Raw genomic sequence first — 15,240 nt, 5'->3', positions numbered from 1 at the left:
TTAAAAGATATACCATGTCGGCTTTTTTATAAAACAGAGGGGTTAAAGTATATCAAATAAAGTATTAAAATAAGATTTTGAAATTACTCTAATGAAATTGTTGATGCAATTTTTTAAACTCTTTACTGAAACAAATAAAAATAAATAAAACTTCATTGGGAAGGCACAAAGTGAGAAATACCTATTAAACAATTGAAAAAAAAAACATAAAATGCAGCAACTAGGTGTTGAAGCGGGATCCTTATTATTAGAGTTTTCATGTATAAATAATTTGTATTGTTGGAAGTAGATACTATCCATAAATAAGTCTAAAATATAGAAATAAAATTTGTTTTAAGAAAATATTAATGCCAATTAAATGAGATGACAGAGATAAGTGAATTTGAAGCTATACTAGTTTGGGGGAAATAAAACAAAGTTATATGAAGCGAAATTCAAAAAAGAAAAGAAAAGTACGGAGCACCTAACTGGCTTCCCATTGGTGAGTTTTAAAAGACACGGATAGGCAGGAAAGTCACAGCGAGCCATAGATAAATTGTAATCCAACGGTGGATTTGTTTTCAAAGCAAGATCTTCAAAATGACCGCGAAAGTATTAAACCAGGCCAGCGCCTACTGCAATTATATCCCATTGTCTTCATCTCTCTCAATACTCTCAATTTCTTAGAACAAAGTTAATTAATTGGAATCAGAAAATGGACGCAAGCACAAAGGTGAAGAAAGGAGCAGGTGGAAGGAAAGGAGGAGGACCAAGGAAGAAGTCGGTGACCAGATCTGTTAGAGCTGGACTTCAGTTTCCCGTCGGAAGAATCGGACGGTTTTTGAAGAAAGGTAGATATGCTCAGCGTGTTGGTACTGGTGCTCCGGTTTACCTAGCTGCTGTTCTTGAATATCTCGCTGCTGAGGTAAATTACTATCCCTTTCTCTTCGTATTTTGACTAGTATTAGTTAGTAGTTCTAAATCTTGATGAATTGTTTTTACATAATACTTGAAGGTTCTTGAGTTGGCTGGAAATGCAGCACGTGACAACAAGAGGAAGAGTATTAATCCAAGGCATTTGTTGTTGGCTATTAGGAATGATGAAGAACTCGGTAAATTACTTGCTGGTGTTACCATTGCTCATGGTGGTGTTCTTCCTAACATCAACCCTGTTCTTTTGCCTAAGAGGACTGAAAATGCTTCAAAGGAACCTAAATCTCCATCAAAGGCCAAGAAAACTCCCAAGAAAGTTTAAATAGATTTATAGACTTTGAGTTTCTTTCTGTGTTGATATCTCTTAATCTTAGTTTAGACGCATCTCTCTCTCTTTCTCTAATGTATAACAAGCTAGCAATGTATTTCCAATCTCTCTATTTCATGAGTTAATGAAATCCTTTTGTTTATGAATTGTTGCACTCTCTCTGGTTTAATTAATTAATTTGACTTTTTTTAGAAAAATCTAATTAATTACTGTATATACTATTTAATGTTAGATATATTATAACATGGATTCCTGTTAGTTTCTCAACCGAATAATTACCAGTAGCCCTATTAATGCTATATAGTGGATGTTACTTTGAGTGTACTGGGAATTTTTACCCATATGTCACGTTTGGTAAAAAAAAATTCCCAATTGCGACCCTTTCAAAATAGGATAAAGCTAATATGTGCCCTTGGGGCACATGTTAAGAAACCTAAATATAATAAGTTTCTATTGGAAAACGTAATAAACACATTAATTATAAACTTTTTATGAAAACAATGCACAATTTTTAAGAAGTTTTTTCTACATTTAGGGCACATGTTAGCATGACCCTTCAAAATATATTCTCAGGGTTCCTTCTAGGGTGAGGGTCCTATTAAATCCCTCTCCCATATACCATTAGTAACCATCGTTAGATTAACCAACCTTATTAGATCTTACTATAGAGGTATACAGCCGATCATTTTTTCCTTATTTCATCATATCAAACCGAAACATTGGCACTCTTTGGTCGGTACTCAAGCGTATAATTTACGCGTCTTTCCTTCTCGAAATTCCCCCCCTCGTCTTACCATTTTCTAATCCAAAAAAATTGTATTTGAGAACCAAAAATGTCGTAACTCAATTGTGCAGATTTATGTTATCTTTTAGACATATAGTTCTCCAATAAAATATTACTTTCAATTACAGTCATTGATAATGATCCATAAAGATGGTTCTATGGAATTTGTGTATCATAACAACCTGTTAATTCCCCCTTTCACATCTCCATCGTCATCCAAATTAGGTTTTTTCTTTTTCTTGTGATAAATTGTTTTTAGGTTTCTGCATATTGTAAAGCGAGTTTGTTTTATTGGGAAGAAAACATATTATCCTATTGCTTTATTGCTTTTTTTGTTTTGTGGATGAATGCAATGTTTGAATTCAGTTTTCACTGATGTAATATGCATTCTGTTTTGCTTTCTAGATTTAATTTAGAGGTAAAAAATAAAACTTATTAATGAAAAGAGTTGGAAAAGAAAGTGTTTTCAGTAGATATTTTTTTGATATAATTCAATCAACTATCTAGCCACTAATAGAATAGTCCACCATTCTACCTTTTTTGTCCTTCACCCTTCAAAAAATTACACTACAAAAGGTTATTTTTGTCTTATCATAAAACAGATTAAATTCATCCTTCAAACTATACCCATGCTTCACATGTGTCCAAATCCAACGGTTCTAAACTCCCTACACTCTCTAGCTTATGTTTTTTATCCTTCTTTGCAGACTTTTGAACTTCTCACACTTCACCAATTGTTTTTACTCACTCTCTCACCGAGTGTTCCCTCTATCTCTCTGTTACAAGCTCAAGACACAGGTATTCTCTCTCCCAGTTCCATCTCTCTCATCTTTGGCAACAGATTGACATGCAAACTGGTTTTCATTTGTTTCCTTTCTCCACGAAAACGATTTTCATGCATTTCAACTTCCTTATAACTTTGTCCATTCGTTAAATCGTGAATCTTTTTTTCTGTTGTTGAAGCATATCATTCGTTAAATCTGAAATCGTGAAGCTTTTTTTCTTTTCATTTATTAAGATCCGTTTTATGTCCAATCTTTTATCTAAATATGTTTTTGTTGTTCCTTTGCTTGAGCTAATAGTTGAAAGGTTTGATCTTACCCTTAAAGGCTGAAGCTTTTTCGTCGTGGTCACTGTTTTATTCCACCACCATATTTTTGTTTCGTAAAACTGGTTTGTTTCATGAACAAACGTTTGTGTGCGCTTTGTTTGTTCCTTTGCTTCAGCTTATAGAACATAATATTCATTCTTACCCTTAAAGGTTGAAGCTTTTAATCTGTTGTCACTAATATAGATCATGAAAATCTTATTGTATGTTAAATATGCTTTGTTTTAATCCATAGCCTGATCTTATACTTTAAAGGTGCCATCTTTATTACATGCATTGCCACATCTTCCAGGCTATGACATTATTTTCTAATGCTTTTCCCATGGTTCATTTCAAACAGGATGTCAAGACCTCCCATTTTTGTTAATGACTTGGAAATAGGATGCCAGGTTTGGAAAATGGGTATCCGAGTCATTGATTTGTGGACTGTGAAAGAGAGGAATGGCAAGTTACATGTGGAGCTAATCATACAAGATGCAAAGGTAGTGAAAAGATATCCATCCGCATTATCACTTTACAGGATTTCTTTGTTTTTACATGTTTCATTATTCTGCATGCATTTTTAACGAACATTCACTTTATCAGGGTCAACAGATTCAGGTTGTTACACGTCCGAGAGAATACAACCATTGGATGCAAGTGTTGACCGAACATGATACATATACACTGTATAACGGTGAACCTCTAAAAAATGATATCCAATTGAAGGCATGTGATAACCCAATTAAACTCATGTTCAACCAAGCAACCACGCTTTATAAAAATCCGCAGCACAACATCCCTCCTCACAAATTTGATTTCAAGCCTATACCTGATTTTATTTCTGGAATTTTCAAGCATGATATGTTGTATGGTAAGTTAACATGATTTCTTTTTATATTCTACCACCATCTTACTTGATTGGAGGCCATCTCACAACTTTGTTAAATTTCTATTTTACTAGATGTCATCGGAATCTTCAATGAAGTGATTCGGAAACAAACTGCCGGCAACTGCAAAAAGGCTTGTGCTAACATTTTATTTAGTGACTACCACGGTAATGTAATTGAAGTTGTTCTCTGGGATTCATTTGCTTCAAAGCTATTTGACTTCCTAAACTCAAATTCAAATGCCACTCCTATCATTATTGTGCTAACCCATGGTTGGTGCAAAAGAAGTGCTGGTAAGCAATTGTATTTTCTAACTTCAGCTTTATCCATCTGTTAAGAGTTACACTAACAACTTAAATTTCTGCTTTTATACATTTGTGAACATCATTTAACCTGCTTAAATTGTGCTTTTATACAGCAAAATCCACTTTGTCTAATGCATGGAATGGAAGTAAACTTCTCATCAACTATGATCATCCACAAGTGCACGATTACAGAACTAAGTATTTTAACTTTTTCTATCCATCTCCCTCTTGAAATAATTCTAATATTTATTCATGTATACATTCATAACACGTAAAATATTTCAGGTTAGGCGATTATAAACCATGCCCACTGGCTTCTCAAAGTGTGTCGCAAACATCTGAATATGATAAGTTTTGGACCAACTCTTTGGAATTCAAGAGCATATCTGAGATTAAAGGAAAAAATTAGGTATCTTTGTTTATTTCTTGCCTTTACTATGATAAACTATCCAGAACTGTTGTTTCCTTAGTTTTAACGTTTTCATACATTCATAACAAGGATTGTTTCGCAACAACCATTGGCACAACTATGAGGTTCAAGCCGGCGGCGTCCAGATGGTACTATAAATGCTGTTCAGGATGCAGCAGGGCAATAAAAGATCCCGAACTACCATTTCAGTGCAACTGTGACGGCCCCAATGTAGTTGTAGTCACAAAGTAATTTAATAGTCTTCATTCTATACTTGAAATTCTTGATTATATGTATGCAGCTACTTACTTTCTATGATGTTGTCTCTATTGTTTATTCGTAGATACAACCTGGAAATTGAAGTTGAACACGGCGGCGTTGAATGTACCTTCATGTTTTGGGACAAAGATTGTGTTCCAATTGTTGGGATGACTGCTGAAAAATTAAGGGCTATAATGAAAGAGGTTAGTATTATAATTTTATAATACTCTTACGAAGCAAGGGAAATGTTGTGAATTGTTTCTATTTTTTATTTAGGCTGGTGAAGATCACCCACAAATATACCCTACTTACCTTGATGTTCTTCTGGAGAAAAAACTCACTTTCCGTGTGAAGTACACCACCAACTTTGGTCAGTGCTCCATAGTCCAGATTAATCCTGATGAACAAGTTTACAAAAGGATCGATGAATTCTTGAACCCAAATGAGGTAACAGTTGTTTATGCTGCACATGTAAATATATTAATATGCAACAATTGAAAGTCAACACTAATACATATCTAATTGCAGCACACTTCAAAAGTCCCCGTTACACAGAATACCAATTCGGCTAACATGAAAACTCCGACTGTGGCTGTTGTGGATAATTCAAAGGTTGCTGAATTGCCCGCTGAAAATGATGTGGCTGCTAAATCTAATTCGGCGCTGCCTATATCTCCAATTAACCTGAATTCGGTATGCTCCTTTTTTAATTTTTTTTCAAAAATATATTTCTGCAATTATAACTAGCTGTCTTTTAAGTTTTCGTGGTATTCTTAGCATGCTGTTTTTTGCTAACAGAAACTTGCTACTGAAGTTACGATTTCTGGAACTAGCTCTACAAACATGCCAATGAAGCGGGATGCTGCTGCCATAGTGTTAGAAGATGCCTCTCCGATCAAGTATCTAACACCTCAGAATTCTGCCACCAAAGTAAAACACATGAAGACAGAGTGAAGTGGAACATCAAATGTTGCTACAAACAATATCTGGGAATACTTTTTGGAAATCACTATCATATGCAGATTTTTGTATTTTGCTTTTTCTAATTCTGCCCAAACATGTTTGTTGTGTGCTTTAAAAATATTTTGTTCTCAGATGCCATGCATTATGGGATAGCGACAATTTATCGTCTTTTTTGAATTGGGATGCAATGTATCCTATTAATTTTAGCTTCCTGCACTTAGGAAACATTGAACTATGTTGTTGTTACTCAAATGCTTTAACTTTGTTGATGTTACCTTTGTTGATGTTACCTACATTTCAATTTCTCATATTTGTTTCACTGTGTTACTTAATTGCAGTAGATTTATATGACTACACTCAATGTTATTTCTCTTTGGTTTAATTTTTTTAACAACTACTACTAATAGAATAGTTCACCATTAAGATACTTAATAACATATAAAAAGAACATCATACATTGAAATTTGGAAAATTTAAAGCCCACTATGATTATTTAAGATTCTTAACTTGACATATAAAAATAACATCGTATGTTGAAAATAGGAGAATTTAAAACCCACTATAATACATCCCAAAAAAGTACAAACAGCTTCTTGCAAAAAATAAAACCATTTGCAGTCATTGTTTTTAGACTTGAAAGAGGCAAAAAGTCATTGTTTTTATAGTTGAAGAGGCAAAAAGCATATCGTGTGAACATCAGCATAAAAAAAAAGATTATTCAAAAGCTGCACAAATTAAATGCAGGTCACTGTCAAGTAGACAAACAAGTACCACAACATTGAAAAATGGAACCATCTTTCATATTTTTAGCATATCAGAATAAAGATAAATCAAGACCTGCACAGTTTGCTTCCACCTATGAAATGCAGTCACTCGATTGCAGTAGGCAAACTTTGGTTTCCCAATGTAAGCTATATGCATAGGTCTGCTACAACAAAACATCATTTGCAACATGCTTATTTCATAAGTAAGATCTAAATCCATTAGAAGTAATTAATTCTAATTGGTTTGAAAAAAGTGAAATTGTGGCGCCAACAAGGGTGATAGTGGGCCACTTTTAAAAAACACAAATTCCATACCATTGCAATCCTTTTTTTTCGCACCAAACACTTGAAGAAAAGTTCTCATTCAGAAAAATTGTGCAGGTCACGAGGCATGTATTGAAGGGGTTGTTTCTCAGGTACACACAATTTTGTTTTATCAAAAGTAATTTATTCATGTTTTCATGACCATCTTTAATGCATCTTATTGTGAATGTATAACAGAAAATAAGAGGTTAAACTATGCTTAAGCAACTAGAGCAAGCACAATATAATCAATATATGACAGAATCTTTGAAGTAATTTTTATACTGATATAATAAAACTACTTTGTAGTTGGTTGAATGGTGTAAGCTCCTACAATGTTACTTCAATTATAATCATGGTTTATGCTGATGTTTATTTAGGTGAAAGGGTATGGATCACTATCCTCAAATATCGCCAAAACGAGCGCGAGCACGGAGAATGCTCATACGCAAACAAAAATACGTAAAACGTCTCAAGACCACAAAGAATACACCTAAAGCTAATAATGTCGACATTGGTGTTGGATCTTCTCTATTTCCATTATCTACTACTACTCCAGCGTACACACCAAATGCATCATCTTTGAGAAAGCCTCTTGCTGATATTACGACATCCATAAACAATAGAAAAAATATCGAGCAAGTTGTGGCTGAAGGAGATAGGCTTAGTGCAATGCTTGGAGGTTCCTTGCCTCGACCAAGTTATAATGGTTTTAGGAATCCGAAGACGTGTTTGAACATACAAGACGTAGGGACTAACCTTATGGATAGATTTGCAGCGCATGATAAAGAGGTATTTCCCGGAAAGTATGTACAACCAAAACGTGGTCGTGGACGTCCTAAGAAGATACAAATTGATACCAATCATACAATATACCCCCAAGGTCATGTCGAAACTGGATCATCAAGTACTGTTAACAGGTCTGCTGTCGTTGCATTCATAAGTATTTTAATTGTTTTAGTTAAATTTGTCATATAACATATCTATGCTTTATGATGTTGTATTTGACATTGTAGCGGGGATAATCTGAGATCGAAGCCATGGAATTGACTTGACTCAATATTTTAGTGAAAGTCGCCACCGCGCTTTATTGTTTCCAAAGGAAAAGGGAAAAGAACGAAAAAAAAACCCAAAGTTTGTTTTTAAAACAAGAGAGATCTTAGGTACGGGTGTTGATTATACAAGGGGAAGGTTTTAAGCACCCCTCATATCTGTGGTACTCCACAGGAACCTTTTTGAAAATCTGTGTCGTGTGTGTGTCGCTACCGCGAAAATTAACAGAGTCGCCACTAACATATTTATCCTGGAAAGGAAGGGAATGCCAGCAAACCACAAAACAAAACAACGGTCTCACGACCAGAGAAAAGGGTAAGGGAGTCGGTTACGCGAGGGGAAGGTGCTAGCACCCCTCGCGCCCATCGTACTCGATGGTATCCACGCTTGTGTCTAAAAGGGTGTGTAACAAATCTACGCTAATCTGGACTAAAATGAAAGCAGAATGTAGGGAAAAGAAAGTGTTATGCTCGTACGGGCCCTACCCCGCTGCCTACGTATCTGTTTTGCAGAATCAGAGCTACCGTAGCTCGGCTAACTAATTTCTGTTTGTTTTGTGTTTTTTAGGTGAACGAGTTACATTCGCACTCCGCTGCTCGACCTTTGGAGACTTATGCTTGGGAATGGAGCGGAAATAACAAGTTCTTAAGAAAAGAAAATCAAAGAGTGTGGTTTGTGTTTTAAAGAATGCATGAGGATAACCTAAGCTAAGGGGGGAAAGCTTGCTACCTAATGTTAGCATACAAAGGGTACAAGTCTAAGCTAGCCTAACAACCTATAGGAAAAAGGGAAGCAAACAATGAGCACACAAACGAGCATCCGCTCGTAAAGCAAACAAAACCAACGGTACTGACCGAATGGTAGAAAAGCGGTCCCGCCATAGCCAAGGGGAGCAGCTCAACCCAAGTCAACCAAGCATTAGACCTCGCGAAAATGATCGGGCCATAGACAAGAGGGCGGACCCCTCTCAGCAACCAAGCCGTCACGGATCGTAAAGGAAAACGGTGCGTGCGTACACCGAGCATCAACGTCGAGCGACGCGAGCTATAGGAAAGGCGGGGGTCCGGCTGCATGAACCCTTTTCCTGACATACTCGATAACAAGATCTTGTGCAGGTTCAGAAGCGAGCCACGCGTAGCGTGCGCATATTGAACAGACTCGATGAGACTAGGCGGGGGTTGATTGCTAACCCTTTCCGCATGCCTTCCATGAGGACTTAACGGAGTGCCATATAGGACTTATTACACCGTGACTCCCTGCCGCAAAGCACAAATGTAAACACACCAACAAAAACAGAGCCTCTTTCGAGGGCTTGGCCAGATGCATGTCTAGGTCCTACTTCTCATGTTATAGGATGATGCGGAAAACGGTAAAAGGGACAAGGAGATACCGAGCGGATAGCAAATCCGCAGTGAGCTAGCAAGCGTAAGCAGAGAAGAAACTTCACGTAATCTAACATCCATCAAAGCCAGGAGTCCAGCATAAGCGTCAAAGCGATGCGGTGTGAAAATAAATCACAACCGCTATGTAGTGCGTATTAAACACAACCACATAAGCAACCTGCAAGAGAACACAAGCCAGACAATACAGGAATATACATCTCAATGAATGAGAGACCAGATGAATCGCATCGAAATAGTTCGTGTCCCACAAATAAAGTGGAACACAACACAAGTCAAGTCACACCGGAAGCGAGTTCGTGTCCCACAAATAAAGTGGAACACGAAGCAATCGAAGGCCCTCTCGAAGTACCTCGCACATCTCAACAACCAAATCAGTAATAACAAGGAGGCATGCACCCGCCATAGAAAATAAGAGGAAATAAATTCTAAATGAATTCTAAAAGAAAATCTAGCAAGATTAAATTGTTTTTTTATGACATTTTCATCTAAAAATAATAGAACAAAACTATGTAACAAAAGCAATTAAATCCTAACAAGCAAAATATTACATGTTTTTGATTATTTTTATAAGGCTAAAAATCTAACAAAAATTGTTTTTGTACTACATTTTTATCATGAAAGAAAAATGCAAAGAAACTAAATCTAACAATAAAGAAATGTGAGAACCAGGGGGGGTTTATTTTGAAATCAGTGATGCAGTCAGCAAGGAAGGCGCAGGCCCAAGGATTGAGGCCCACAATGTTTTTTTGTCACAGTTTTCAGCACACAAAAACCGCGTGCTTTGGGCTAAGGGGAGGTGTGAATACAGAATGCATGCTAGGCCCATGGAGTAGTCCATCAACATATCTTATGATTCAGATTTTTATTAATTCAATATCAACTTGATTAAGCATGCAATTATCCTTTATTTAATTGTCCAGATTAAGCTCCAAACATTCACGTTAATATCAATTAACCATGCTAACATCAAAATTAATAAAAATAAACTGAATCAAAAGGATTAGGGTTAGAAATTTCAAACATTATCCTCTCCTCTCTCTCACGAAGCGCCGACGGCGGCGACGATTGCTTCCCTCCGGCGGAGACTTTCCTCCTCGGTATCAACAGAACGAACGTCATCTCATCCCTCCGCCTTACCTCTCTCGATTGAAACCTTTCCGTTCACTCTCTTCTCCGATTTCTCATCGTTCTCAATCTCTCTTCCTCACAAGCTCAGACGCGAAGGCGAAGATTCAGTGTTGTGATTGAAGTTTGTCGGATGAAGAAGATTGAAGCGGTGTCGCGGCTAAAGTCGAATGGAGAATGATTCAATGAGGATGCGAAGTCGAAGATCTTCAGCGGAGGCTTGATGCGTGGAGATGCGGTTTTGGCTGTGGATGAAGGTTGAAGATTGAACCGTGAAGGAGAGAAAGAAGATGTTGATTCAAAGACGATGATGAACGTGCAGCGTGATTCAGAATCTGGTGAAGATTGATTGATGAAGGTGAGTTATCAGTGAATTGGTGAAGGCTTTTCTGAGTTGTTGTGAAGGTTTTCTGAATTGTTTTCTTTGTGTATGAATTGCAGGGAGAATGAGAAATTGAATCGAGAGTATCGTGACAAAGATGATGAAGAACTGTGATGAAGAACTGTGATGAAGAACCGGTGATGAAGATGATCGAAGTTGTTGAAGAAGATTGCGGTTACAAATTGTGCTCAAGATGCTTGTTGTTATTCCCGTCAACGATGAAAAGTGATTATGAACGTGATTTATGCAGAGAAGAGTTTGAAGATTTTCTTGTGATTGTATTGGAGAGGTGAAGAAGATTTAGAGAGATTGAAGACTGTCGAGAGTGAGAATTCGAGGGAGTTTTTCTGTTACATTTTCTGTGAGTTTTTGTGTAGAAATGAAGAAGATGGAGGAGAAGCTTGATGAAGGTGATAGAAAGAGATGAAGAGCGTGCTTGTGGTGATGATTATTGTTGCAGAAGATTGATTATGGTCGAATTTGTGAAGGTTGAATCGATGTTGATGAAGGTGAGATTGAAGAGGATTCAGCGTGAAAGTTTTTTACAGGTTTTTGTTGTGAGTTTCTGTTATGATTTCTCTTCCTCTCTGTTCTGAACCGATTTGGTTTTCTGTTGAGTATGCAGGCTGAAACGGCTTAAACTTGGATCGATTTTGTTGTGTTGGAAGCTGCAAGTCGGTTTAATTTTTGGAATGGTCAAAGCCTGTTTCATGTTGCTGCTGGAATTAACTCTCATTTTGAAATGTGTTGGTTTTGTAAAACATTTGGATATTGAACCGATTTTGGTATATTCTTGTGTATTTTTTTGAATTTTGGATATTGAATGGACTGGACTTTGAATATTCACAATGAAATGAAATGAAAATTTTGAATGGAAATATGGATATTGTATGGATAATGATGAATTGAACAATGAATTTGAATGTATATTTTTGGTGAATAAATCTCGATCCACTTGCAAACTTTAATGGACCCCTAATTCAATCTCGATTCCTTAATTCAAACCAAACTTGTACGATAAGCCATCAATAAATTGGAATGCAAAGTGGTGCCTTGATTTATCAATTAATAGCAATGCCTTGACCAATCTTTGAAGACAAAGTTGACTTAAGCATAAAAGCAACCTTAACACACACTCCAATTAACCTCCGTTGGATCTTAACAAACTCACACACTCAGATGAGAAACTCTTTATTATTTTTCCTTTAATTTCGAACGACGAAATAAACTTCTTGGATAACTTATAGCTCAAATAAAGAGGGCAAATTTTGGGGTGCAACAGCTGCCCCTATTCAAACTTCTTGAACCTGGCGAGTGAGAAACGAAAGTTTTGAACCGTTGAGGTGGAAGGAGATTGAATACCAGAATGAACTCGAAAATTTGCGCTCTTAATCAATAGAAGATCCCATCTTGTAACAAGAAGGAATGTACCACCCCGCAAGCAGGGAGAAAAAACTTCAATTGATCTGGATAATAAATATGCTCCAACTTGTGATAAGAAGGAACGGGCACCCACAGGCAGGGGAAACACTTCAAATGATCTGGGCATCAAGAGAAGGAACATCTCGACTGATCTGGGTATCAGACGTAGCAGATGTCTCCGAACTTGCATCGGAATAGATGTCTTAAGTCGATCTGGGAATCGAAGGAGATACATCGGTTGATCTGGACATCAACGAGTAATAGGTATCTCTGATCTGGGAATCATGATCTGGGAATCTGGGTAGACATCTCTTCTGATGCATTTAAATCATCAGGTAGATTTTCCTACTAATCTGGGAATTAGCGGCTAGCTCCTTCGTAAGACCACGGGGATCTGGAGGCGGTTCCTTCAACTGAACTGGAAATCAGGATAGGAACAATATCTCTTCCGAACTGTGTACGCCGGGGAAAGAATGCCTTTAAACTGATCTGGACATGATGCCAGAAAATAAGTAGGACAATCTTCATCTGAAAGACAAAGTCGATCAGGCAGACATCTCCATCTGATCTGATGATATCAGTGGCTTGCTCCTTCGTAAGACCACGGGGATCCGGAGGCGGTTCCTTCAACTAATCTGAATCTGAATATTAGGATAGGAACAGATGTTTCTTCCGAACTGTGTACGCCGGGTAAAGAAAACGTCCTCAACTGATGGTTAGGCATCAGGACTGGGCAAACGAATTTCTTCTTCTGAACGAACTAAATCGTCAGGGAGTAGATATTTCCAACTGATCTGATGTATCAGAGGGCTTGCTCCTTCGGAAGATCTCGGGAGATCCGGAGGCGGTTCCTTCAACTGAGCTGAATATCAGGATAGGAACAAATATCTTCCACCGATCTGGGGGCATCGGGAGTAGGAATGTCTTTGAACTGATCTGAGCTATGCCAGAAAATAAGTAGAACAATCCTCTTCTGATTCAAAACATCAGGATAAGCGCCTGTAATGACTAGGCGAATATTGCTCTCTGGGGAGCATTTAAATCTGGATAACTTTCCTGCAGAAAGAAACAACAGATATGATATGATTTATGCATGATGCGTGTATGAATATGTAGGGAATAACGTTTCCGAGAAGGAAGACGCTATACGCTTTTGAGAATGCAATGCAAATGATGCATGATTCGAACGTTGCTTGGGGAGACAACGGAGGAGCACTGAATTGCTGAAGAAGTCCTGGAGAGAGTACGGAACTCTACGGGGAGGACAAGATGATTGACCAAGAGTCACAAACTGCGAGCTGGCAAAGATGGATCAGAAATCTGTTGGAGACGATCAAATCTGGATGCGAGCTCTGCTTGGGGAATAAATCTTGCCTGAAGATAAGAACATCCCAATTGACTGCTTGGGGAATACCCTAGAAACTTCATATGAGAAGCAAATTCTCGACATTCTGGGGATGTGGAGATAAGAGCAAGTCATGGAGATAACTCTGATGGGGAGTAACCGACTTGCTTGTGTAGAATGCATTCCGCTGGGGAAATCCTTGAAGGACACAGATTCTGCTGAGGAAAGAATCGGTGGGGAAGATGAATACTTCTTCAAAGCGAGCTGCTGAGGATATGAGAGATCCGCTGGGGATAAGGAACTTGACATAAGAACCTCTTGTTAAGACAACTCCACTGGGGAATAAGATAACTCTCTTGGGGACAACAGGTCAATCTGTTGGGGAGAGAAACACTCTACTGGGGAGAATGAGGGACTCGGGCAAGGAACCTCATTAAGAGCTTGTTGGGGAATCAAATACCATTCGATCATGATTCAACTGGGGATAAGACATTCCACCGGGAATAAGACTTCTGAAGCACGGAGATTGCATTGAGATGTGCTTTGATGAGGATATGAGAATCTTGGAACAAAGAAAATCTCATCTGAATGTACTCAGCTGGGGAGTGAGAATCTCTCATTAGGATGCACTCAGTTGGGGAGTGAGAATATCTCGTTTGGATGCGCTCAGCTGGGGAGTGAGGATATCTCATTAGGCTAGATCCGCCACCGTGTTGATGTGATGCGCTCAAAATGATGTACCCACAACGGGAAAATGCAAGAGCAAACAGATTGTCAGACAACTGAGCTTTGAAACTTTCCAAACAAGCAATGGATTCAATGAGCTGATAGGCAAGCAATGATTATAACACCAAACAAGTATCGTTCGGAGCATCAGACAGGCATTAGTTCTTCAAGAGAACACCATCAAGAAGTGGGCTTAAAGGGTCAAGCAAATGTTGACTTCAAATGGACCAGACAGGCATTGGCTTTCATAGCGTTCTGCATATTCATGTTGATTGTAAAGATACCAACAAGTATTGGACTTTTAGCTTCTAACTACTGAGGATGACGACCCTGATAGTTCTCAAGTTCATAAGTTGTTTAGCTCACACCTGAACTTTAAACTGAACACCTCCTGATGAGGATAAAATGCCAATGCATAGTGTCTTGCCCCAGCCTGTAAGGACTTTGAAGAAATTTGTCTTGTAAGGACCTTTTGAGATTTGTTCACATCAAACTGACTTGCCCCAGTATCGTGAACTTTGAAACCGTGCCCTGATTGATCAGTGTTGTAGTTAGCTTCAAATGTGCTTGGGTGAATGCCCCTGATTGCTTAGCACTTTGAGAGATTCTTCTAATCTTGACCTGATTGCCTCAGATTGATTGAAAACTTACTTGATAGAGTATTCAAATGCATCTATGCCCATGAGGGTGATCAGACTTTGAAATATTGCTGCCTCTACTCAACGGAGTTCGGAAGACAACTTGTCCTTCGGGAGGATAAACGTTTCATCTGAAGTTC

General features: G+C 37.9%; 2 protein-coding genes and 1 long non-coding RNA gene across 4 annotated transcripts; all 3 read left to right on the top strand.

Annotated features, from left to right (window-relative positions):
* The first annotated feature begins 620 nt into the window (after positions 1–620).
* LOC131642017 (histone H2A.2-like) lies at positions 621–1,382 on the top strand. The gene is made up of 2 exons (XM_058912308.1): positions 621–904; positions 995–1,382. The coding sequence occupies exons 1-2, from the start codon at positions 695–697 to the stop codon at positions 1,232–1,234; spliced, it is 450 nt and encodes a 149-aa protein (XP_058768291.1). The 5' UTR covers positions 621–694; the 3' UTR covers positions 1,235–1,382.
* Positions 1,383–3,473: 2,091 nt separating this feature from the next.
* Positions 3,474–4,715, top strand: LOC131642022 (uncharacterized). The gene is made up of 5 exons (XM_058912312.1): positions 3,474–3,614; positions 3,718–3,985; positions 4,076–4,294; positions 4,420–4,504; positions 4,592–4,715. The coding sequence occupies exons 1-5, from the start codon at positions 3,474–3,476 to the stop codon at positions 4,713–4,715; spliced, it is 837 nt and encodes a 278-aa protein (XP_058768295.1).
* Positions 4,716–6,711: 1,996 nt separating this feature from the next.
* LOC131642018 (uncharacterized) lies at positions 6,712–11,827 on the top strand. 2 transcript variants are annotated; one of them, XR_009295713.1, is made up of 4 exons: positions 6,712–7,119; positions 7,387–7,926; positions 8,627–10,945; positions 11,029–11,827. It is a non-coding gene; the product is annotated as an uncharacterized LOC131642018 (long non-coding RNA). The 2 variants fall into 2 exon arrangements; XR_009295712.1 differs by having other exon boundaries at positions 7,387–10,945.
* The last annotated feature ends 3,413 nt before the right edge of the window (positions 11,828–15,240 follow it).

The sequence above is a fragment of the Vicia villosa genome, unplaced genomic scaffold (genome assembly GCF_029867415.1).
Source record: "Vicia villosa cultivar HV-30 ecotype Madison, WI unplaced genomic scaffold, Vvil1.0 ctg.004379F_1_1, whole genome shotgun sequence".
Lineage (NCBI taxonomy): Eukaryota > Viridiplantae > Streptophyta > Magnoliopsida > Fabales > Fabaceae > Vicia > Vicia villosa.
The sequence above is the reverse complement of the archived record's forward strand: the minus strand, read 5'-3'. Positions and strand labels throughout refer to the sequence as shown.

Bases quoted from the DNA above. Each gene is read 5' to 3' on its own strand.
- LOC131642017 (XM_058912308.1), top strand. From the start codon at position 695: ATGGACGCAAGCACAAAGGTGAAGAAAGGAGCAGGTGGAAGGAAAGGA. The intron at 905-994 runs GTAAATTACTAT...TAATACTTGAAG, and splicing joins TTGAATATCTCGCTGCTGAG to GTTCTTGAGTTGGCTGGAAA.
- LOC131642022 (XM_058912312.1), top strand. From the start codon at position 3,474: ATGTCAAGACCTCCCATTTTTGTTAATGACTTGGAAATAGGATGCCAG. The intron at 4,295-4,419 runs GTAAGCAATTGT...GCTTTTATACAG, and splicing joins TTGGTGCAAAAGAAGTGCTG to CAAAATCCACTTTGTCTAAT. The intron at 4,505-4,591 runs GTATTTTAACTT...AAAATATTTCAG, and splicing joins GTGCACGATTACAGAACTAA to GTTAGGCGATTATAAACCAT.